We start from the raw sequence: 26,112 nt of genomic DNA, 5'->3' as shown, positions 1-26,112 counted from the left end.
AAATGGGAGGGAGTTTTATTTTTACCATTTTCTATATGTACATTATATTTGTATTTTTTTCTAAATTTCTCAAAAACACTGTGTTCACCCTGCTTATTCATTATTTAATTATAACTAAACCTCTTAAAATTTTGTATCTCATTTATCACTCTAAAATAATCAAAATATTCCTCTAAAAAGAAACCAATGTTATGCTCACTGCTTAACTGAATGGCTTTCTTTCTTCAGTTGTATTTTTGTTTGCTCACTCTTCAGCAGCTTTTGATAACACACTTCATTCTATCCACTTTTGGAAAATTCCTTGAGCTGCGGATTCCGTAATGGTCTAAGTCACATGTGTAATTCTATTCCTTGTTTCTACTAACCATTTCATATTCTTCTGCTCTGTGATTGGTACTGTTCCCCACAGCTTAAAGAGACCATTTTCTTTCTCTCTGGGTAGAAGTTTATGCAGTGGCTTACTGTTTTGAGATAGTTTTGAATGTTTCATACCGTTTTCCTTTTAGGATTTCCATCCAATGGCATTAATTGGCTCCACAATCCCCTCATAAGGTGCCTGAAATCCTCATGAGCTACCATAGCATCTTATTACATAGGATGGAAGCATATACCCATTTCAATTATCTTCTTGGCTCTTGCACACATTTTAGTTAGTGACTTCTGGACTAAATGACTGAGGCATTTTAGAAGTTTCAGAAAGATTCCTAGATAATAGGGCACCCCAGAGGCAGCAAGGAGAAGCTCAAAAGTTCAATCTGGAAGATTGGGAGGAGGGATGACTCATTGGCGACCTGTATGAACCAACACTCTTGGAGTGTTCAGAGATTAAAATCTCTATTTGGAGGTTAAAATCTGTTGATAATCCAAGGGCACCTGGGTGGCTCAGTTGGTTGAGTGTCTGGCTCTTGATTTCGGCTCAGGTCCCAATCTCATGGTGTGTCAGTTCGAGTCCTGCAACCGGCTCTGTATTGATGGTGCAGAGACTGCTTGGGGTTCTTTCTCTCCACCCCTCCTCTCCTCCTTGCATTCTCTTTCTCTCTCTCTTAAAATAAACTTAAAAAAATATAAAAAAATCTCTTCAAAATCCATATGAGAACTTTAACTAGAAATTAAAATTTTAGAAAAAAAATAGGTATATTTATGGTAAAACCCAGCATTCCTAGATTGAGATTTGTACTATTAAGCAAGTTTCTATGAGTTTTTTTTCTTTATAGAGAGAAGGTTCTAAATTGATTATCCAGTTTTAATGGCTCCCCAGTTTGAGATATAAACTTCTAGTTTCTTGCAGGACTTGGTCTCATTGTTCCAAAGTGCTCATCTGCCTTGCAGACCTGTTCTTCCTAACGCCCTTCCTATGCTGTCAGCGAAAGCACTGTTCTTATCGTCCTCCATGTTCAAAACCTGGAAGTACTCTCCGATACTTTCCCTGTCACTCTGCACATCTCATTGGCCACCATGTCCTATAATACTTCAGGAAATTTTTTTGAATTCACATCTTTTCCTTTTATTTCCTCTGCTCTACTCTAGAGGAAGTCCTTTCTTAGACTACTGAAATCAATCACCTTCAAAATCCTTATTACCAACCTCTTCACCTCCAGTTCTTAGGTATAGCTGCCAGAGAATTATTCCATAGGCATAGAACTACATATCCTTTAAGTATCTTCAATGGCTCCTCTTTTCCTCAAAGACAAAAGTCCAGATTTTTTTTTTTTTTTTTTTTTTTTAGAGACGTACATACAGTCAGACAATTTCAAGTGGGCTCCACGCTCGGTGTGGAGCCTGATTAGAGTTTGATCTCACGGACCATGAGATCATGACCTGAGCTGAAATCAAGCCACCCGACTGAGCCACTGAGGCGCCCCCAAAGCCCAGATTTCTAATGACATTAAATCTTCCATTATATGATGAAATAATCGATCAGGCTCTTTCTTCATACTATATTCCAGCAGAATTGTATTATGCAATAAAATTTGGAAGGATCCTAAGTTTTTGTGTGTCTTTCTTTTTTGCACAGTGTTCCCCTAGTATTAACGCTGTTATGTGCTCACAGAAATTTCATCCACCATTCAGAAGGTACTTCTTCTCTGCAACTGATCACCACAGGGCATAGTACAATGCCTTGCACAAAGTAACTGCTAAATAAACATCTGTGGTTTCATTTTGATGTACTGTCTAAACTTCAAATTCATGTATGTCTCCTCTAATTATACTACTTTTAGGAAAAGAAATCAATTACTAGAAGACAAACATGGCATAAAATTTAATATAACTTTCCTTCTCTCCTTACCACCGTTTCCAACATCCAAGCAAGTTTTTAGCACGCACACCTTGTCCACGGGCTCATATACCTTTCCACTTCCAGCAGCGATAGACACCAAGAAACTCTTAGACTCTCTGGGAAAGATTCTGTTACGAATCATCAACTCTACTGAAGGCTCAGAAGTGAAATGATGCATTATAAAAGGATTTCTGTAATAATATATGAAATAAAGTTTGCCACAAAACTAACTCAACTCAGGATGACTCTGGAAAACATCATCCCTATAGGAATGATAGAATAATGTTATTTTTCCATAGGACTTTCTAGGCATAACTCTGTACATTGATCTAGAGAAGTCATTCAGAAACCTGAAGTCTTGGTGTCATTCACAAACTCAGATTGTGATGGGCTCCTAGTGTGTTTGGAGGAGGATGTTTTTGAAGTTGGGGTGGCAGAAAGACATGAAATTTTGCTGAGAAGAAAATTTTAAGCTTTTAGTATTATGACTAACATCTGCAGAAACCTACATAATGAATAGAAAAAAAAACTAGAATATTCTCTAAAAATCGTGTATCTATTGAAATGGACATTTATTATTTTAGAAAATGTATACTCATGTACTTAATAGATATTACTGAATTCCCAGTACCAACCCGCTACTGGTAATACAAGAGAAGCATGGCATCGAATCTCACAGGGCTTAGGATTATCGGAGAAATAGATACTTAAAAAGAGAAAAAACACAAGTGAGTTAAAACCGTGATGGCACTCTGTATAAAAAATAATGGTGTGGGCCTTTACAGGATGTTGCCAGAGAATGCCTCAATCAATACAAGTTGCAGAAGAGGGAGGAAGGGATGAAACTGAGAATCTAACATAAGGAGAACAGCATGTGCTACTGTCTTCATACCTGAAATGCCTTGGCCTTCTGAAGGAACTTGACGCTGGCCACTGAGGCTAGAGCGTTGTTTAAGTGGAAGTGGCACAGAGATTGGAAGCTTGCAATGCCCCTCTCTTCACACTTTTCGCCCTCCCTCCACAAAGCAGCCATGTAAATCAAATCACGCTGCTTCTCTGCTTTAAATGCCTTAATGGATTCCTCATGTTTTTCAAAAAAATTCCAAAGTCCTCACATGGCCTGGGTAGCCTCAAGTGCTCTGGCTTCTGTTTGCTTTCTCAGACTCATGACAGACTCTTCCTTCCCCTACTGCTCTTCAGTTATGTTGTCCTTCTGCCACTTTCTAGAACCCTCCAAACTCATTTGCAGTTGCTTTTTCCTATGCCAAGAATACTTTTTTTTAGGAGTGTGTGTGTGTGTGTGTGCGCGCGCGGAGGGGGTAGGGCTCTTTAGACAGCCGGCTCTTTTTCTTTCTTTAGGTCTTAGCTCAAATGTCTCTCCACAGAGGGTTCTTGCCCAATCACCCTTTTACTATCTATCACAACTATCTATTTATTTCCTTCCTATAATCTGTGCTTGTCTGTTGTCTATTGTACATCCTCTGTAATTTAAGCTCTGGCAAGGTAGGGACCATTTTTGCCTTCTCCACCATTCTCCAGAGTCTACACATGTCTAGCACATAGTATACTAGCATACAATAAACAGTTGTTGAAATATGAAGAAAGTAACCTTTGAATAAAAGAAATGACATCGGAAAAGCAGGGCTATTTAAGTTGTCAACAAGAGTCTAGATTTTTTTCCAGTTCAAAATTGGCTATAAAAAGGTGACTGAAATTAAATCACATATTTTTTTAAGTTTATTGATTAATTTTGAGAGAGAGAGAGAGAGCACGAGCAGGAGAGAGATAGAGAGAGACAGGAGACACAGAATTCCAAGCAGACTCCACAGTGTCAGTGCAGAGCCCAATGCGGGGCTCGAACTCACAAACCATGAGATCATGACCTGAGCCAAAAGCAAGAGTCACTTACTGAGCACGTAGGCACCCCAAATTCCATGTATTTTGATAAGAAAATTCAGAAGGCTATGTGCAAAGATGAATGAAAGATGAATGAATGAAAGAATGAAAGCAGGGCGACAAGTCAGGAGACCACTGCAGTGTCTCAGCCAGAGGGGTAAACAGTCATAACAGACGGGGTTTGCAGTGGAAAGGGAGAGGGACGGATCATGCTGATCCAGTGACCTTCTAGATCAAAGTGTGGAGGGCAAGAAAGAGATGCGAAGAATTAGTCTAATCCTGACTGGGCAAATGAATAGGTGCTGGTATATTAAACTAAATTAGGAAAGTGGTGGAAGGATGAGGCTACCAGGAGAAAATAAAAACATAAACTTTCAGAATATTAAGTTTGAGATGACTGTGAAACTTATTTGAGAAGTTTGGCTATGAAGGCTCGCAGACAAATAAGGAAGGAGTTGGCAGAGATGTGAGGCCGGCAGAGGTGATGTTGGTAAACAGCATTTCCTAAATTGCCTTTATGACAACAATCACCTGAAGTTTTTATCAAGCATCCAAATTCCACTCCCCTTTCCTAGACATTCTGGATCAGTAGTTGGGCGAGACCTGGATAGCTGAATGTTTAATTAGCTCCTCCCAGTGATTCTTCTTGCCAGGGAAATTTGAGAAACAATGTAATAGAACATATTTCTATAACAATGGTTCTGCCAACAAAAGGACCTGGATATGCAAGGGAGAAGGAGAGGGAGAAAGAGGGGAGAGCAAGGGACAGAAAGGAAGGATTTGCCTCTGACAAATAGAGGGACATCTCCTCTCTTCCTCTCTTGTAATTAGAGAAAGAGAGGGGGAGAAAAAGATAAGACGCATGGGTGCGGCACCAGTAATTTTTTGTTTTGCTGCTGGAATTTCCCATTTGATGGCTTGCATTTTCTTGATGAAGTATGTGGCAAGGGCATCACCGAAAAATTATAGGGGGAAGGGAATGAGTTTAATCAGTTATGATAAAGGATGAAATAATCATTGTCAAAGTGGGAAAGCAAGTTTTCTAAAGGAAAAATAAATATTTTCTTGACATTGTTGCATGGCAACTTGTTTGTTACTAATAAATTTACAATGATGTAGTCCACACACTTGTGTGTTTTAATGGCAATAAGTAAACCTATAAACATAATTTCTAAGACTTTTATATTTAAGTGAATCAAGATGTATGACACTTATTAGAAAAATATTTTCACGAAAATTACATGTTTTCTGACAAAATACACAGAATTTATTCAAGTATTAAAGAATATATATTAGGAGAGGGGCACCTGAGTGGCTAAGTTAGTTAAGCAAAGCTTGATTGGGATTCTCTCTCCTTCTTTCTCTCTGCCCCTCCCCTGCTCACGCTTGCTCTCTCTTTCTCAAAATACATAAACATTTACAAAAGAATATATATTAGGAGAAATAATATTAAATTTCAATAAGAATGGAAAAATGAACTTAAGAAGTATGCTAAAATTTGGATATCCTGACATACTACAATATGATATTAACACCATTTTTCCATGCAGAAGTGGAGTTAAATATCCCTTGATCCTATTAGATGGGTTGGTTTTTATATTGATAATACCATCCTATGGAAATGGTTTGAATGTTTTCTTTATGATATAGAAATAATTAAAAAATGTGGAGTTTTTTTTTTTTTCTCTAGGATTGATATTGAGTAAGGATAAAAAGAAATGGCTTCGGGGTACAAAACAAGGACCCTATGGCTCAGGGAAGGATGGGTTTGTTATACTGTTGGTTGTCAAACTGTCAGTTGGATATCCAAAAGAGTCTGTACAGTTTCTCTCTGTGAAGATTGGGATAGAGATTCATTCTTACAGGATAAATTATGAGTAGTTTTTCCTACAAGAATATGTCAAGTTCAATCTAGTGACCCCTAAATGCTATTTTCAACAAATAATCTATAAATTTTAGATACTGATATTAAGACTTTGGTTCAGATTCCCCTTATTCATTTTATCCAAATATAGTGCAAAAGCTGGATCATGTATGTTCAAAAGAATGGTTCCTTTTAATGTCAAAAAAATCACATGCACGATTATAAAGTGCAACAGCAAATGCTCTATCAGTTTGAGAGTCATAATTCTTGGTGATTATCAATAAAGACAGCAAAAAAGAAAGAAATTCCTACCAGTAAGGCAGTATTTTATATCTCTTACACATGAGTCACAGTAAATCATCACTATGTAGCATTTATACGTGTCACTTAATACTGTGGATTTCTAGGCACATGAAGTGTAGTTCTTTTACTAAAACCATATAACCGTCCTATAAGAGCACATATCATTAGAATGTAAAAGAATTGTTCTTCTCTTATATGTACAATGAGAATATAAATCATTAAACATGACAGTTAGCTTTGCCTTTAGTTTCACTAGGAAGTACTAAATATATTAACACTTCTTTGTTCTCGTGCCCCTGGCAAAATTCATCTCTTCTTCCCCATTTCTTTAATTGCACTTTTTTAGATACATTTTCACTTCCATTTCCCAACATCATGAGGAGAACTGAGTGATTCTTAACTAGGCGGGAGATGCATAAAACCTAATGGATGTCATGCATTCTGGGTTGCATTATGGCTATCATGTACTGACATTTGTGTTGCAGTCTGGGGACACCAACACTTTCATTCTCAGTTTTCTTCTCTACGATGTCTAACAAAGCTGTTGGCACATGATATGGGTTAAACAAACTTTGTTTAATTACACGGTGGGAGAAACTGCATTCTGCTAGCCGGTGCAATATTTTAGAAGCATTTTTATTTTTGAAGCTTTATTTTAAATGAGGAATGAATCAGGACAGGACTTCACTAGGATTTACCACCACTCATTTTTTTTTTACTTTAAAAGAATTTTGTTTAAACAGTAAAGAGTGAAAAGGAGCTATGTGTCTGGGGTTCCTATTTTCCAAAGACTTAAACACAAGCCTGAATGTAGACTAATTCCTAGTCAAGATGGACGTTAGAAATATCTCTGAATCTTATCATCATGGATAATTCCTCTTGGAAGATCTTTTTTTTAAAGAAAGAAAAAAAAAAAGACACTTTTCTCCATTACTCGGGAATACAAGTTTCAAAGAATGCAATGAGGGAGGTGGGAGGAAAAAAAAATTAATACCCTGGAGATAGAAAATACATCAATTTCAGAGTGAGTGCAGAATGTAAAATCTAAGTGTCACCTTGCTGCTGCACTGGTGATGATCTTCAGGCTGCCCGGGTTCCGGATAAGCTTGTCCAGAATGCTGACAATCTGCTCAAACTTGGGTCTGTTGTTTCTGTCTTTCTGCCAGCAGTCCAGCATCAGCTGGTACAATGCAGCTGGGCAGTCCATGGGGGGCGGCAGCCGATAGCCTTCATCCACAGCTTTGATCACCTGTGTGAGAAGCAGTTTCCAGGGACTTAAGAGCTGAGACTCCTTTTATTTTCCATGGGCAAGGCACACCAAGATGAATATTTTAAAGTTAAGTGAGAAAGTTCCCGTTTTAAGTTGCTGGAAAGGATAACAGCTTATCAAATTAGTAAGAGATTATTCATAACTGGAAATGTTATACACAGGAAGATCGACAGAGAAAGTGAATTTAGGAAAGAAGCATTTGTAAAGATACTTTGCAGAATAAAATCAAAAGAAACTTTCTATGATATAGGAAACTCAGAGTTACAAAGAAACTATTACTTGGTAATACAGAGGTATGTGGAATATTGTTCATGTATGAATGAGTGCAGAGAAAGTCTACAGATTTCAGTTGGACTTAATTCAAATGGTACCTTTCAAGTCATAGTAAATTCCTTAGGTAAAATCCTATGTGCTGAACCATGAAGTAACTATTAATTCATTTGTACTTTTAAATCACCCCAAACAGTGATTTTTCAAACTTACTGTGTATCAGAATAATCTGGAGGACTTATTAATACAAAGATGGCTCTCCTCTGGTTCGTCAGTCTCGAGGAAGGCCTGAGAATTTGCATTACTACAAATTCCCAGGCCACGCTAGAGGTGGTAGTCCAGAGATCTCACTTTGAGATCCTCTAATATAGAGAAGATTGGGAAAACAGAGATGTGGAAGAGTCCGATTTTCCCAGCACTGTCACAGAAAACAGCTTGACTAGAGAAGTACAGAAAGGTTTTTATATCCAAATACAGTAAAAGCAGTTTTGTATGTAGTGAGTAGGAAATGACTAAAAGCATCTCAGCTTTCCATCTTATGAATCTTTAAGATCCAGCTCATAGTCTCCGGCTAAGCATAAAGAAAAATCTCTGAGTGCTGATCCCATGTCAATAGCATCCTTTGACGAAGCATTTGCAAAGCATCACTTACAAAAACACAAATCCTTTTGAAAAATCACATCACAGTTGCCACAGAAAGTTAAAGATCATTTTTCCATCCGGACACTTCAGGGTGTGTAACTAAATTCGTGTGCAAGTTTAATACATGAAGAGAAACAACATACTGCAGATTGGCTGTTTTGTCTGACTTTGGGAAATACTATGTTTAAGGAAACAAAATGTTGGCACAGATCATTAATTAAACCTACTGAAGGGTGGCAGTAATGTGGTTTATTAATATTACATAGAAGCACTTCTGTAGCAAAAATACTTCAAACAGTCCCCTATACGTATTGGTTATCTTTGCGGTCACTTATTTCCTTACATTCTTGCGACAAATGTCTTCATTTTCTCTCATTTCTAAACCCCTGCTTAAGGGAAACATGTAAAGTTGTAAAAGCAACTCAATTAATATCCTTGCAAGACCTGGAAACTATTTCATTTCTTCTAAGTATTCTGTTTCAATGTCACAAACTGGGAGCCACCTGGTTTCATTATGCTCCACTTCCTTGCACAGCTTGATCTCTTAATCTGAACCCATAATTCATTGACTACAAATACTTACATCCTGATTGGACATCTCCCAGTATGGTCTCTCTCCATAGGACATCACCTCCCAGAGAACAATCCCGTAACTCCACACATCGCTGGCTGACGTGAACTTGCGGTAAGCTATAGCTTCTGGTGATGTCCATCGGATCGGGATCTTGCCTCCCTTTTAATATAAAATCATGTACATGCACGATCAATGCATAAACTAGCGAACATATAATATAAAACCCGACTGAAGTTGAGTGCTTCTCTTCTGAAGTGGAATATGGGTTTCTGCTGAGATATCTTGATATTCTATTTAAAAATTTTTTTAAATGTTTATTTATTTTGGGGAAAGAGAGACAGAGCATGAGCAGAGGAGGAGCAGAGAGAGAGAGAGGGAGACACAGAATCTGAAACAGGCTCCAGGTTCTGAGCTGTCAGCACAGAACCGGATGCGGGCTCGAACTCGGGAACAGCAAGATCACGACCTAGGCCAAAGTCTGACATTCAACCAAGTGAGCCGCCCAGCTGTCCCTTGATATTCTATTTTAATATTAAGCAGAAATGAGTGGCATACCATGTACTGAGGTGTTTACTTCCAATCATCAAGGAAAGGCAAACATTTAAAAACTGCTCAACTACTGCTGGTTTATATCAACTATGGCACATTAATTACTCATGTGCAACACAGTGACCCAAAGTAGATGTGCTAAAGACTATCTTAGAATTGAATGAGGTATCCTGAGTCAACCTTTATTGATTTAGCATAGATTTATGCTTGACCAAGCAATCTTAGTTCAGAATACAAGTTAATATTTGTAAAGAACTTATACCATTCCTCGACACAAAAGTTCTCGTTGACATTTGTTTACTAAATACATTCAAAATAAAATTATACTTCTAAAAAACTCTCTTCGGTACCCAGTGCTTCATTGCATCATTAATGGCTGAAGTACCTTCCATGTCCTAGGTAGACACCATATGAACTAGATAGATATAATGACTACATTCCCAGAACTTATAGTCTGGAGGAGAATATTGCTTCTCTGAGTTATGGGAGGTATGAAGGTATGACTCCCATGGAATTTGCTCTCAGTTTAATAAATACGTTTAATAAAAATGTGTTGAGTAGCAACCATATGGGAAGTATTATGCTAGTCACTCCGGGTGAGACAAAAATAAATAACACACTAGCCCTTCTGTTGGGAAAATATCAGGCAAATAGGAATGATAATTAGTTGTTTTGAATAACGAAATGCAGAGAGAAATAAGTATCTAGTACTTTGTTTTCCAACTTTACTATGTATATGAATCATCTGGAGCTTGTGCCCATGGAAATTCTGATTCAGTAGTTGCAGAGTGTAGCCATGGTCTGCGTGTCTAAAAAGCTCCAGGTGATGCTGACCACGCCGGTCATGGACCTCGCAGTGAGTTAGGAACAGTAGCAGAGACAGCTGTGATGCAGAACAAGGGCCTGAGATGCTCACTAGAGAGACTGAGGAGGTCACATATGGATTGAGCCTTACAGGATGTACAAGTTTTTCGTACAAGTAGTAGCTTTGTCCTATATGTTGCCATACATAAAATTCTTGTACCCAAACTATAATTTGAAATCCTTTGCCTATGAAAAGCTAAATAGATCATAAAGCTGAAGATAATGAGCATGAGCCCCATGAGCCTGTACTCACTGCAGAGAGCAATGGTCTTGCTTAGACATTATCTTGGCAAATGTGCCGGGTAGGCATTCATCAAGTGCTCACTGACTTGAATTGAATTACCTTTCTCCTAAATACGTGCCATTCTGTTTTTTCTTGGGAAGCTTTTTTCCCTGTCTGCCTTCTGCACCTAGTAAACTTAGTTGAACATCCTGGTCAAATGTAAACTCATTGGTGGAACATTTGGAAATGTTCCAGGCCAAGTTGGTCACTCCATGTTCTGTGATCCTTCTACCTTTTAATTATCTCGTGTAGACTGGGATGTTCAGAGGAGTTATAGGCTTGCTTCCTTTATCTCTGCATTCCCGTAGTTTAAAACAGGAGTCCGACTTTCAGGCTCTCCTGTTTACAACCTTGTTTCCTGGAGGTGTGTGTGTATTTGTTGAGAGAGAGGACTATGTTATGGGCTTAGAGTGGTAGATTTTACTGAAGATATTTAATGATTTTGAGCATTTACAGCCTATTTTTAGAAAATAATACATTGAGCCTAGTTTTTCAGAAAATGTATAAATACTAAGAATGAACCTGTGAATAGCATAATCATAGCTTTAAAAAATCATACTATTTATTTATGTCTTCTTTCCAAGCATGCTATTTAACAATGCTGTTATTTCCATAATAATAGTAAATATAATAATTACTGAACAAGTTTTTACAGTATCTACAAAATTATGAAAATATCTCCCAGGGTATTGCATGGATTAAAAATTTTAGAGTCTGAAGAATGCCTTAAAGATTTTCATTTGGCTCCATAGATAATATGCATCTTCTACCAACTGTTTCAATATTAGTATTGCGGGTACTCTACCAGCCTAAAACCTAAATTTATCACTGATAACTTAATAACCATTATTGTTTCTTAATATGAATATTACACTATTCCTTTGTAGGATGAGTAAATACAATTTTTAAACATAAAAATTAATGCATGGCTGAGACTCATACGCTGACTGAAAGTAAATGACCTATTTAACTGCGAGGTGAGTATGTCTATTTGTGAGTTTACTCCAAAGACATCTTAGCAAAACAAAATTAAAAAATCAAAAATAAAATGGCCATGTCTAACATTTAGAGCACTGGGAGAAAAGAAAATTTCAAGTGTTAGATCGACAGCAAATGAGAATAACATTTTAACAGGAATAAAAGTCATACCATTCATTGTATTCTGTTTGTGATATCTCAAAGTTCAACATTCTAGGCCTTGTGGCAGATGGCCAGTCTGTTGCATATTGCATATTTTTTTTCACAAATGGCAATGTGTTCTACATTGCCCCATGCAACTTGCAGTCCAGTATGGATAGGAGAGATTATCAAGTACTTGAAAGGGATATTTGATCTTCGTTCCCATTTTTTACACATTCTTTACACATGTTAGGTAATTTCACAACAAGCTCTCTCTACAGTAGCTCTACTGATACTTTAGACCAAATTATTTGTTGTGGGGGCTGTCTTGTGCATTGAAAGATGTTTAGTAGCATCCCTGGCCTTTACCCACTAGATAACATTAGCATCCCTCCAATTGTGACAGCCAAAAATGCCTCAAGACAATGCCAAATATCCCCTAGGAGGAAAATTATCCTCACTTGAAAACTACTGGTTTAGATGGTATGTGACAAGCTTTAATTAGCAAGGGAAAATCATTCAGATGAGGTCCAGGATTTATCTGGGATTTTATATAGACTAAATAGAATTATCTTTTTTCTTTTTTTTAACACCATTCCTGTACTTTCCATGGATATTTTTATTTATGTTCTTGTCAAGTAAGGGTCAAGTTCAACAGAGCTAATCTTCTTATACTTGGGTTTTGGTAAATATAACAGTATCTCTTTGAGATACTTCCCTCTGTTTTTAATTATTTTTATGTTTTTAATATTTTTGTTATTTTATTTTCTCCTTTCTTTTTACCTTTCTTCCATTCTTTTACTCAAAAATAGGATAACTTCCTATTGATAGTGAAACTTTTCTTTATTAAATGGAGGTATATATGACCAAAGAGTTTAGTAAAAAATAAGTTTTTACTTCAAGAGCAAACACTATCTGTGGCTACAAAAGCATAAATGTCATTGACATAGACACTGGATGCCAGTCCTTGAGGGCCCAATTCGGTTCTGAAACATGGATGAAAGAAGAACCCATACATTTTAATACAGTCTAACTTCCCGATAAGGCTGTCTGCCTTCAAGTTAAATATCTGTAGATCTGAGACTATCAAAATAAAATAAAATGAATCTATAAGAATTGACTAAATTTTTTACAAGTCGCCCACTGTAGAGTTTATTCATACTTTTTCTCTTGACTGATCACAAAAGTTCCTCTCCACACCCACCTACTCCCCACCTCAACAAATTCAAGCTCATATTGTTTGACATTTTTTTTTTTCTTTTTCAGGTCCAGAAATTGCTTTCTCCATTACATATGTTGGGGTGTATTTTGAAATTTTAGATGCATTTCAAATAACTGCCAAACACATCCTGCAGCGGGCTATCCAAAAATATGGATTCAGTGAGACAAAAAGTCCTCTTTGCCATACTTCTTTCCTGCCACAGTAAAACTATTCCAGTACAACTGTCCTTAATGAGCTAAAACTCTGAAATCAGTTGACAATTTCAAGTTTGGTTGGTAAAATGCTACTGGGCATTCAGAGTACTGTAAAGCACAGCTTGTTACCATAAAGATAATTTATGACGATGTGTTCTTTTACAATATATAAATACATTCTAAAATGACCACATTCACTTAAGGTGCTCTCTATGTCTACATGTAAGCTTCCCAGATTTTTATATATTTGAGAAAGGCCTGCAATTGCCTGGGGCAAGCTCAGAATCACAGTATGTGGAATGTGTCTAAAGCCTCAATTGCAGAGGGAACTCTATAAAAGAATTAGAAGTTAATGCTTGTTTCCCATATTTAGAAGAACACACCTAGGGCCAGTTTCTCCCAGTGTGATGTCTCATCCTGTATAACTCAGTAACTGGTGGTGCAGGGGAATTTATAGTCATTGTTCCATTTGCATTTTTAAGTTGAGCAGAAATCAAGAGTCTTAGTTTCCAGCTTAATTTTAGCATACTGTTTAATTTTAGCCAAGTTTCTTAACTTCTCTGTTCAGCTATCTTGTCATTCATATCTTGTCATAGGATCGTGGGGGATATCTCTAACAGCTGTGCTGACCTATGAACAACTTTCTTAGGTCTACTCCTTCAACTTTCAAATTTCTGTCTTAAACCTACATGTGTATCAAGGATGCTGACATTTTCAATGTTAATTATTTTGGACTCTTAAAGATGATCCTAAGCTTTGGCTACTACATACCTATTGCGTGTCATATCTGGATTGAATTATATAGAATTCTTACAGAAAATTTAAAAGAGAAGAATAAAATGGTGCAAGTGAAGACACTAGGAATTTTCTGGAAAGAGGAATTACATAATTGCTACACTCAAATCCAGGATTAGTTGAAGGAGTCCAAAACCTTGTTCACTTTGTCCAGAAATAGCAGTTAGAGTAAACCTAGTCTCAAAAGATCCTGCAATTCAGTTCTCTAAGCTTAATGAATTTAGACAGTTCAAATGAGACATTTGGCTAAGAGCCTGAATTTTTCAGGCGCTCAACTAAAGTCAGCTCTTTCACTATGGGTTAGGGGGCTTCAAGTCTTGATTTCTAAGAAAAGGAGTATAATTGCTGAACTCTCTGGACATTAAGGCATAATATCTCATATCTGCCCCAATTTTTCTTTAATTATATACACAAATCTCTCCCTGCTGATTTAGTAAATGCTTTGCGGATCCACAGTTCACATTGCCTGCTGTAAGCTCTGTCAGGTCATACTTAGAGTGACAAAGGACTTTGGAGAGTTTATCTTAGTAAACCCTAAGTAATTGAGTGTTTAACCTGGAGGCAAATATTGGCTTCTCAGGTTAAAAGTGGAACCATAGAGATAAATCATTTGACTCTAGGATTTAGCATCTATGTATTGTCAGGGCCTAAACTTCACTCACTGTAGACAACACTAGACAACAAGGTGAAGGGCAAGCCGGGAAGACTCCCAGGGGAAGCATCTGTTCTAATCCCCAGTAGTTCAAATCTAAAAGCCATTGAGAGAATTGTTTCAGCAGATGTTGATTGCCACAAGAGATCAGAGACAGATGATCTCTTAGATAGCAAAGCCTATCCCTTGAACTTTTGAAATGTTTCAACATTATGTGAAATGTTTAAGAACTTCTTAAAAAATAGGAAAATCTTCACCTTGAAATCTAAGTTACTCTATGGCTACCCAGGTAATGCAATACAAATAAGTAATTTTTCTGTTATTTTCAAATTAGTTCCTCTGATATATAATGTCTGTCTTCAACAAAAACAATGCCAAAATTTATGGATAAGGTTAAAAATGTTTCAGAGTTCACTGAGGTTTTAAATGCTAAACTTTGTGGTTTATACATACTCAACCCTAATTTTGTTTAAAGAAATTCATTTAAAAGTGTGTGTTTTTAGCACTCGGAATACAATTTTCCAAAGAGGCAATGCTATAAGTAAATAAGTCAGAAAGATCTATTCAGTGTACAAGAATATTATATAATTGCAATAAAAATAATAGAAATATTAGATTCATTCTAGTAATTAACCAAAAAAGTGCAAAACTTGAGTAAGTTTAATACTGATGATTGAAAAATAAGGAAAGATGAAATGATAGGTTGAGAACCTCATAATATCCAGAGAACCTCATAATATCCAAAAGACAATTCTGACTATACATCAAGGCAATGATTCCCTTAAAGGTCTATGTTTAGTAAATACCTGCCTGAAATATAGGGGGATTCCAGAGCAGTGGTCAGCAAATGAAAAAGAAAAACAAAATCACAGGAGTGTATTTTAACCCTGACATATAGAATTATCATTGAAAAGGGGTGATAGGGCAGAAATGAGTCAAATTATTAGTCATTCCAGACATCAAGAAGTAAGACTGACTTAGGACATCAAGACTGCTGTACTTCCTGTCCCCCCACCCCCCCCCCCCCAAAAAAAAGAAGAAAAAAAAAAAGAAAAGAAAAAGAAAAGAAAAAAAAAAGACCGCTGTATTTTCCAATGCCAAAGGAATCTGGGGCTGGTCAATGGCTTTGGGAAACCTGGGAAAAGCTTCAGGCAATGTGTCATCACATATTTTAAAATGTGGAATATTCACAGTGAACTGGAAATAATTTCAGAAAGTGAGTTTTACTAAGCTTCCAGGGCTCACCAACATTACAAACTAGACCAGTCACTATTAGCCTGATGTTTAGTCTGAGTTAAATCATTAATCTGACTACTTAATTTGTCTTCTTGCAAAGTGAGCCTGTTGGGCTTAGAACAATGATTAAAATTAATTTATTAAATTGAAAACATAGTTAAAACAAAGTAAATCTGGTTAATTAACCTTGATATTTATATTATTTGTTCCTTCACTCTCTCCAATTCACTGCTCTAATGTCATTTTCTCAGAGAAACTCTCTTGATCTTTCTTTTTTTGCTGTTGGTTTTTGTTGTTGTTGTTGTTGTTGTTGTTGTTGTTGTTGTTATTTTTGTTTTTTTGATCTTTCTAACTAAAATAACACACTCGGCCACTACCCACATTCTCTATTTTACTACTATGCCTTGCTGTAACTTTACTTGTTTGTTTATTACCTGAATTCCCACACTAGAATGTAAACTCATGAGGTCATAGCTTTGTTTTATTTACTGCTGGGTCCTTTTGCCCTAGAACAGTATCTGGTATATGGTAGGCACTCAAATATGGAATGAATGAATGAATGAATGAATGATGCATTTTAGAGAAAATTGTTACTGCTAGAGATGGTGTGTAATATATTACATACAACCTTCTCACTACTATGTTCCACTCCAAAATTATAGCTATGATTTTTCTCCACATAAATCTAGATAAATTGTTTTCATGTGTTAAAATATTTGTGGTATCTAAGTCTCTGAATTGGGTGACTAGAAAGTACCAGATCTCTCATTAAATTTTGATACAACATTGACAATTGAGATTACTAAATTTTCTAGCCTTTCCTGATTTTTGAATATGTGGCTTTATTTTGTGAAGCTACACGAGGCATGTTCATACTGATTCTCAGAGAGTAGGGAATAAAGTCATGACTGACATTATTTATTTTGGTTCAAAGCTTAAGACACATTACTATATGAAGGCCACTGATTAGATATTTATGTATTTTTTTCATTCTTAGCTGAATGACATATGACATATACTACTTATCAAAAGAATATAATTTTCTTTCTGCATCACACTGGTTTTTGGTATGCATAGTTTTTAGTCCTTGACTACAGAATCAAGGTTCATATTTTCTATTATTTATGTCCTTAGAATGGAGGTATCCTGAACAGGAGCATTTAACTACTTAGCTTTTAACTACTTGCATTAGTCACTTAAAAAAAATTCTTATCTTACAAATGAAATTAGGTAAAATAAAGCTATCACAGAATACATTGGATATCAAGTAGGCAAAATTACACAGGAAAAAAATCAAATAAGTTATTATGTAAAATAAGATTTCTTTCTTTTATTGCTTAACACACAATGCCTGTGACAACTTTTTATTTGGTTTTATCTTCCAAAAATTAAATAGTTGCTAATGGGCTATAGGGCAATGTAACAAAAGGCAGAAGCTTATTATCCAATATAAAAATCTAACTGCTTAGGACTCAGTATGCATTTTCAGGACAGAAATAAAAAGAAAAAAAATGAAAAATAAAGGTTATAACCAAAACCAAATCATCTGGCTTTCTCAAATTTCTCAAATCTGTTTAGGTAATTATATCCTTAAAATGAAATTGGGGGCTCAAGAATTGGAATTCACTTTATATAATATACCATATAAATTAGATAAAAGCCTATAATTTCTCTAACTTGATCCTGTTAAACAGCAAATTGAGCACCATTATGGCAGAATTTTGGACCCCATCTGTTTGAACATATGAATACAGGAATATTCATATACACAGATGCGTGCATGCACATAAAAAATGGTAACCATTCAAAATGAAATTTCATAAGGAAAAAGACTAGAAAATTATTTAGTGGTAAACAGTTCTCACCCATAATTCCATGGTTCTGTTAAAATGAAATAAAGTAAGCTGGTAATTCAGTGCAAAAAAATATAGGAAATGTGCCATAATTGTGCTTTGAATTCATATGATGGGAAACCAAAGAGAGGGAATTCATTTCTTGTGTTTTTCTCAACAACGAAAACTCTCTAACAGTATAAATATGCAGAGCTAAATGCTCCATCCCAAATGAAATACAAGGCCTTTCAAGATGATTTGCAACCCTTGGTATGCAGCTGCTTTTATGCTTTCAAGGCCTTTCTTCAAAACATGCTATAATATCATATAATACAATATGCCAAGGTGTTATATCATTTAATAAATACTAAGACATTTAGTTTTTAGAGTGTTTTTTCCTGACATAGTATCTATAACGTGGTTCTCGAAGTGTCATCTAAGCATTTCTAGGTGCCCCCCAAGAGCTTTTCAAAGGGTCTGCAAGACTGAACTATTTTCATAATAACACTAAAATACTATACCTTTTTCACTCTCAAATCTCATGTGTATGGTGGAATTTTACAAAGGTTACAAAATGCATAATAATGTTGTATGACAGAGATTGTTAATGTTTGGAGTTTTTGCATAACTTAGTAGTGAGAAATGAGGAGAAATAACCATAAGTGAGCATTGAAAAAACTTCTGCTTTCCTACTCAATACCCTTATAAAAAGGGAAGACATAAAAAAAAAAGTGTGTATTATGATCTTATCTGACCCTCTCCTCCCAAGGAATTCTGTTGGGACAGAAGGAAGGGAAACTTGTGATAGACTTAAGATAGTATCAGAAGCAGCATGGGAAAATGTGTGATAAATTGTTTCAAGTTTTAAGGCTAAGCATTTCCTCAACTCCTAGGTGGTTCCCTCCAGTTAAAAAAAAATAAATGCATAATTAGTAGACATAAATTCTGTTCCACTCTTCTACTTTGCCTGTGGACCACAAAGATGCTTTTAAAATGAGAGCAGCAGACATCTTATATTCATTCAGTGGCACTGAATCAAATGCCAGTGCAATTACCCTCTACCTAAAGGCAGTAACTTTTAGAAGAGCAATCTGGGAAAAGGCTTCGTGCACTGAGGCACTGAATACTAATTTTTGAATCCAAGCGACACTAGATGAAATGTGTTACGTGTGACTAAAGTAATGTGACTGCCTTTTTAAACCAGATTCACCAGAATGTGTTTATCCAAAAAGAACGCCTTGACACACTGTTTTCAATGATGAGCTTGTTTTTCTGAAGGAACCATAATCACGGGATGCTTAATCAAATAAAGAAAGTGGATGTCTACGCTGAAAAATACTGTTTTTGGTTAAAAAAAGAACCAGACTTTATTATACAACGATGTGCTGCTTTTCTTATTTACTAACTCTAAGCTTATTGAGACCAGAGATTTTTATCTCAGGCAAGTATGTTTCCTCAAATACTGCATGCTTCATTAATTTGGAATGATGCTGTTGTTCACAATCTAATTTTAAAGATAATTTCAAAGGAGGAATTCCCAAAACATTTTGTGTAATAGCAGTGTTCCCACAGTAATACAAATTCCCAAGAATGAGTATGGCAACACTTATTTAATTGTTTCAGTGTTTGTTTAAAAAACAAAATAGTAGTCCTATTACTTTAAACCATACCTCATATTTGGGGGTAAATTATAAAATCCTTGTACCAAACAAGGATTATTACAAGAGATTAAATTAAAGATTTCTAAATTATTCTAGAAATGTAGATGCAAATTATAGCTTTCTCAGAAGAAATCAGGACCATCATAGATATTTTGAGTTCTGGGAAAATATAAGGATGAATATTAAATAAATTAAATGAATATCAAATTCTAAACAGCTATTTATTGGTAGTTAATGAGCCCATTTAGTTGATTTTTAAGAATCTTCTGAGAATAAAAAATGCAAAGGTCCTTTTGCACTTTTATTTCACAAATGATAAGGAAGAATTTTGACACAGTAATACCTTTTTTTCCTACTAGTGTCAATAAATGATCTTCTGTACCCCTTGGACCTGACAAAGTAACAATCAGTACAAATGAAGCTCTGAAAGTTAACCCAATATATTCTCCAGACAGCAGATGATCCAGATTTGGATGAATCTTCCCAGTTCCTACAAGAACAATCATTCCTTAGAGTGTCCTAGAAATCATGACTAATACTGAAAACAAGAATGTTCTAGTTTAAAAATGGGATATGGCACTGAGATTAAAACCTGACTGAATGACCAGAAATCTAATATTTCAAATAAAGGCTTTTTAATCAAATATTTTTACTAAAACCGGAAATATTTCTTGTATCGGGTGATTGTTGTAACAACAAGGACAATACCAGCAAGAACGATACCTTCCACGGAATGTATTAAAAGCTCATATAGTAGCAGAAGGTTACGAAGGATATCTTTAGTAGCAGTGAGTAGAATAAAAAAAAAATCCTCAAAATTATAAATATATTATCATATTTGCATATGCTGTCTCCTGAGAACTTATAATCATAATTTATTGTCATAAAAATGATGCTTTGTTGTAGAATGCTGGCTGACTAATTTTTCTTGAAATCAGAGAAGGAACAAAGGAAAACTAAAAAAAGCACTTGATAGTGCTGATGCATATTTACCCATGTTTTGTAATTTTTTTCTTTTTTCAGAACTTTGTTTTCAGAGTCACTGTCATAAATTTACTTTAGCTGCTAGATATACGATTTTATTTTATTTCTCTTGCTTTTAACCTAGTGAACTGTATGCCTAAGAACAGCAACATTTTTGTGCAGGACACATTTTAACAAATACTTAGATGTATGAACAGAGTGAATCCGCTAGAGTGTAGTTGAAAATGGGAAATGCTAACAAAAGTGGAGTGGAGAAAGCCATCGGGGGAGTTTCAACTCTTATATCAACTCATTGAGGAGTATCTCTGGGACACCGTGCTTCTGAATTTCTGGTTCTCCCACTGTGGCTTTATCACTTTGTAGGTGAAACTCAGTCTGTCAAATCAGGCTCTTTCTCAGAATGTGAGATAGATGCCACGTGACACACTTGGTGGTTGATAATGGAATCATTAAAATTGATGATTTCAGAAACGCATGAGTTTCTTTTTTTTAAAATTAGTAATGATTAGAAACCGGAAGAAAATAACAGAAGTTGACTTTTTAAAAATTGCCCATTTTCTTGGCTGGTGAGAGTACAGGGAAACAGCCTTCTTTATATGTTGCTGCCAGGAGTGAAATTCCATAACAAACTATTTGGAAAACAATTGTGCAATTCATACATGAAAATCCACACATATTTGTACACATTTTGACTCGACAATTGTAATTCCGAAATTTTATCCTGAGGAAATCATCATGACCAGACATGAACCATTTATCAGGATTACATCAAAGTATTAAGAATAGCAATAACTATTAAGTTAAAGTATTAAAAGTATTAAGAAAAGCAATAACTTTGGAACGCTGCTCAATTAATAGTGCATTGGATAAATAAATAATGTACATGATTAAAATGGAGTACAATATATTATTTAATGATATTATAAAAAATTAATCATCTAGAAAAATCCACATTTTATATTTTAAGTTAAAACAGGCAGATTACATAACAACATTGAGTGTGTGTATAAAGAAAATACTGGGTTGACAAGTGGAAATCATTTTATATATAAGTATATATATAATATGATCCCATTTTTGTAACTATATACATAATTGGTAATTATTTACATATGGAAATGTGTAGAAAATATTTTGAAAGGAAAAAAATAAAATGTTAAAATTGGTTACCTCTGGTAATATCATTAGTGATCATTATATCTTTATTTTCTAAAATTGTCTGTCATGAAAAAAACTCTATAAAGGAATGTCTTTTCAAAGAAATCTGTCAATAAATATATGAAAAAATAATCAGATGCATTTGAATCAAGTTAAATACAAATTAAAACAATTAGGTATAATTTTTTCAAAATTAATAAATACCAAAAATGATAATATATAGTTTTATCAGGATATAGTTAAGTATGCTTTTAAAACAGGCACAAAATTTTGACACAGAAAATCCACTTTTAGGAATATATCATAGGAAAATTATCAGACTCATACGATTATGAATACAGATGGATCAGTTATACATTTGTATGAAATATTGAAAGGCTAGCCTTTGATAAAGTACAAAATCCACTCATGATAAAAACCCTCTGCAAAGTAGGTCTAGAGAGAACATACCTCAACATAATAAAGGCCATATATGAAAAACCCACAGGGAGCATCATATTCAATGTTGAAAAACTGAGAGCTATTCCCTTAAGGTCAGGAAGAAGACAAGGATATCCACTCTCACCACTTTTATTCAACATAGTACTGGTAGTTCTAGTCACGGCAATTAGACACAATAAAGAAATAAAAGGAATCTAAATAAGGAAGAAGTAAAACTCTCACTATTTGCAGATGACATGATACTATATATCGAAAACCCTAGATACTTCACAAATAACTACTAGAACTGGTATCTGAATTCAGGAAAGTCACAGGATGCAAAATCAGTAACAGAAATCTGTTGTATTCCTATGCACCAGTAATGAAACAGCAGAAAGAGAAATTAAGAAAACAATCCTCTTTACAATAACACCAAAACCCATAAAATATGTAGGAAAATAAACTTAACCAGAGAGGGGAAAGACCTGTCCTCTGAAAACTATAAAACACTGATGAAAGAAATTCAAGATAATGCAAAGAAACGGAAAGACATTCCATGCTCATGGGCTGGAAGAACAAATACTGTTAAAATGTCTGTACTACCCAAAGCAATCTATACATTTAATGCAATCTCTATCAAAATACCAACAACACTTTTCACAGAACTAGAACAAACAATCCTAAAATTTATATGGAACCCGAAAGACCCCGAATGGCCAAAGCAATCTTGAAAAAAACAAAACAAAACATTTGGAGGCATCACAAAAATGGTATGGTACTGGTATAAAAATAGACACACAGATCAATGGAATAGAACAGAAAACCCAGAAATAAACCCACAATCATATGGTCAATTAAATTTTGACAAAGGAGTCATGAATGAATATAAAATAGGAAATGACAGTCTCTTCAACAAATGGTGCTGGGAAAACTGGGCAGCAACATGCAAAAGAATGAAACTGGACAATTTTGTTTCACCATACACAAAAACAAACTCAAAATGGATTAAAGACCTAAATGTGAGACCTGCAACCATAAAAATCCTTGAAGAGAGCACAGGCCATAATCTTTCTGACATCGGCATTAGCAACTTTTTTCCCTAGATCTATCTCCTGAGACAAGAGAAATAAAAGCAAAAATGAACTGTTGGGACTTCATCAAAATGAAAAGCATCTTCACAGTGAAGGAAACAATAAAAAAATAAACTAAAAGTCAACCTACTGAATAGGAGAGGATATTTGCAAAGGACATATCCCATAAGGGTTTAGTGTTCAAAATATATAACGAACTTATATAAGTTAACACAAAATAACAAATAATCCAATTAAAATGGGCAGAAGACATGAACAGACATTTCTTCAAAAAACACATCCAGATGGCCAACAGACACATGGAAAGATGCTCAACATCACTCATCACAGGGAAATGCAAATCAAAACTACAATGAGATATCACCCCACACCTGTCAGAATGGCTAAAATCAAAAACACAAGAAACAACAGGTGTTGGCGAGAATGTGGAGAAAAAGGAACACTCATGCACTACTGGTGGGAATGCAAAAACAGTATGGAGTTTCCTCAAAAAATAAAAATAGAACTACCCTATAATCCAGTAATCACATCACTGTGTATAACCCAAAAAATACAAAACACTAATTCAAAGGGCTACATGCACCCCTATAGTTATTGCAGCATTATTTATAATAGTCAAACCATGGAAGCAGCCCAAATGTCCATAGATAGATAGGGAATGGATAAAGATGCAGTGTGTGTGTACATGTGTATATATATATATATATACACAATGGAATATATACAATGGTATATATATATATATATATATATATATATATATATATATATACACACAATGGAATATTATTTAGCCATAAAATAAATGAAAGCTTGTCATTTGCACCAACAGGGATAGAGTTAGAGAGTATAATGTTAAGTGAAATCAGTCAGAGAAGGATAAATACCATATGATCTCACTCATATGTGAAATTTAAGGAACAAAACAAACAAGCAAAGAAAAAAAAAAGAGAGAGAGAGAGACAAACCAAGAAACAGACTCTTAGAGAACAAATTGATGGTTTCCCAGAGGGGAGGTGGGTAGGGGGATGGGGATTAAAGAGTACACTTATCATGATAAAATAATAATAGTAATAATAATAATAATAATAATAATTAACAAAGAAAAGATAGATATAATACTAATTTGCTCAATAATTAGGGGTTAATTTTTTAAATGGTAAACCAGTAGTAGAATATATCAAACTTACTGACAATGAAATACATTCAAGAGATATACTGCTAAGAGAAAGAAAGGCTATACAGTGATGTTATAAATAATCCTATACATAATCCTAATCTAATTACATGTTCATTCATAGGTATGTATAATAGGTATGTAGAAAAAAATCTGGAAGAATTAACTGACAAAGTTACAAGTGTTCTCTATGGGTGGCAGAATTACGGATGACTTTATTCCTTTTTATTGCTTTGTTTTGAAATTTTTATAGTGTGAGCATGTGTTACTTATATAAACATGAATTTTAAAATGCTTTAAAATTGTATCTAATTGGACAGAGGTATGCCACCTTATAAACAGTGGCCATCTATTTTCTCAGAATAAGTAACAGTATTTTAATGTTAAAGGATATGTTTCCTTTGGGGGAAGATATAATTGACAGCATGGAGAGAGGTGATTTCTATTTATTTGCAAATCAATATAGCACAAGGTGGGAAACAAAGATAAAAAGGAAAAAAGAAAAGAAAAAAAAGTTACTCACTCGTGTTGTATAAGCAGCTTCTGGGTCATCTTCTAGAACACGTGAAAGTCCAAAATCAGAAACCTTACACACCAAATTACTGTTGATCAAAATGTTACGAGCAGCAAGGTCTCGGTGAACATAACCCATATCTGAGAGGTACTTCATGCCAGATGCTATCCCTCGAAGCATCCCCACTAGCTGGATGACCGTAAACTGGGCATCGTGTTTCTGAGAAGTATTTCAAATATACAATTAAGATGTGTTGCTCTTTCTTAAAGATAAATCTTGGTTAAAATCTCACACACTGAATTGCAAGAAGACCAATTATATACATTTTAGTTCCAAGCACCCCAGCCTCACAAGCTATGTGAATAAACAGAAATAAGGCTAAAACAAAATAGCATAGTAGCTACATCACAAAATAGTTCATAACAAGAAGGACCCTAAATATTCTTTGACTTCAGGTTCAAAACCATACCCTTCATGGTCTTTATGTGACATACAAACTCCTCAGAAATTTTAACCTCAGGAACAACAAAATGAAATGAGTCTTGGGGCTATTTTAGTTTTACATATTTGTTTGATTGAGTGTTCATTCTTCCTTCTAATTTTCCAGATATTTTATTAATTGCTTCAAATAAGGTAGATGTTAAATTTTTAAATCATCATAATTCTTTCAGAATTGGTCAAAGATATTTACTGAGTATTTGTTTTTCTACTCAATCTTCAGTTATAATTCATAAAATGGAAAACAACAAAACACAAGTCAGAGTCCTGTATTTAGAAAAACTTCCAATTTACTTTGATTAAAGTAGAAATACAAGGGGAACTGGGCTTAAGCATCCTACTCTTGATTTCATCTCAGGTCATGATCTCACAGGTGGTGGGGTCGGGCTCTGCACCAACAGCATGGAGCCTCTTCGAGATTCTTTGTCTACCTTTCTCTCTGCCCCTCCCCAGCTCGCTCACTCTCTCTCTCTCTCTCTCTCAAAAATGAATAAATAAACTTAAAAAAACAGAAATACATGATTTATATGATAGATAGGTAAACAAATACACATACATACATATGTAAATATGTGCATAAGTGCATGTATAGATAAATAGCTATAAAATTCCATGTTTAGTTATATATACACAATAACATTTTAAAAGAATATTTATTATAATGGTTTCTATGACCTGATTTGAAGAATATTTGTTTTTGAAATGCTTGTGAAAATAATTGCTGATAAAACTGTGTTTGCCTTGGAGTGCCTGGGTAGCTCAGTAG

At 35.0% G+C, this 26,112-nt stretch overlaps 1 protein-coding gene across 3 annotated transcripts in view; it reads right to left on the bottom strand.

Moving 5' to 3' along the window:
- Window positions 1-26,112, bottom strand: part of EPHA3 (EPH receptor A3) — a 346,338-nt gene that overhangs the window by 14,940 nt on the left and 305,286 nt on the right. For all 3 annotated transcript variants that reach the window (XM_042903060.1, XM_042903058.1, XM_042903059.1), the window contains 3 exons: window positions 24,858-25,067; window positions 9,107-9,256; window positions 7,397-7,590 (listed from right to left, as the gene is read on the bottom strand). In XM_042903060.1, the coding sequence (XP_042758994.1) occupies window positions 7,397-7,590; window positions 9,107-9,256; window positions 24,858-25,067 (554 nt within the window). The remainder of the gene's footprint in view (window positions 1-7,396; window positions 7,591-9,106; window positions 9,257-24,857; window positions 25,068-26,112) is intronic.

Source organism: Panthera leo, chromosome C2 (genome assembly GCF_018350215.1).
Source record: "Panthera leo isolate Ple1 chromosome C2, P.leo_Ple1_pat1.1, whole genome shotgun sequence".
Lineage (NCBI taxonomy): Eukaryota > Metazoa > Chordata > Mammalia > Carnivora > Felidae > Panthera > Panthera leo.
Note: the sequence above shows the minus strand (reverse complement) of the source record. Positions and strands in the feature narration are given on the sequence as shown.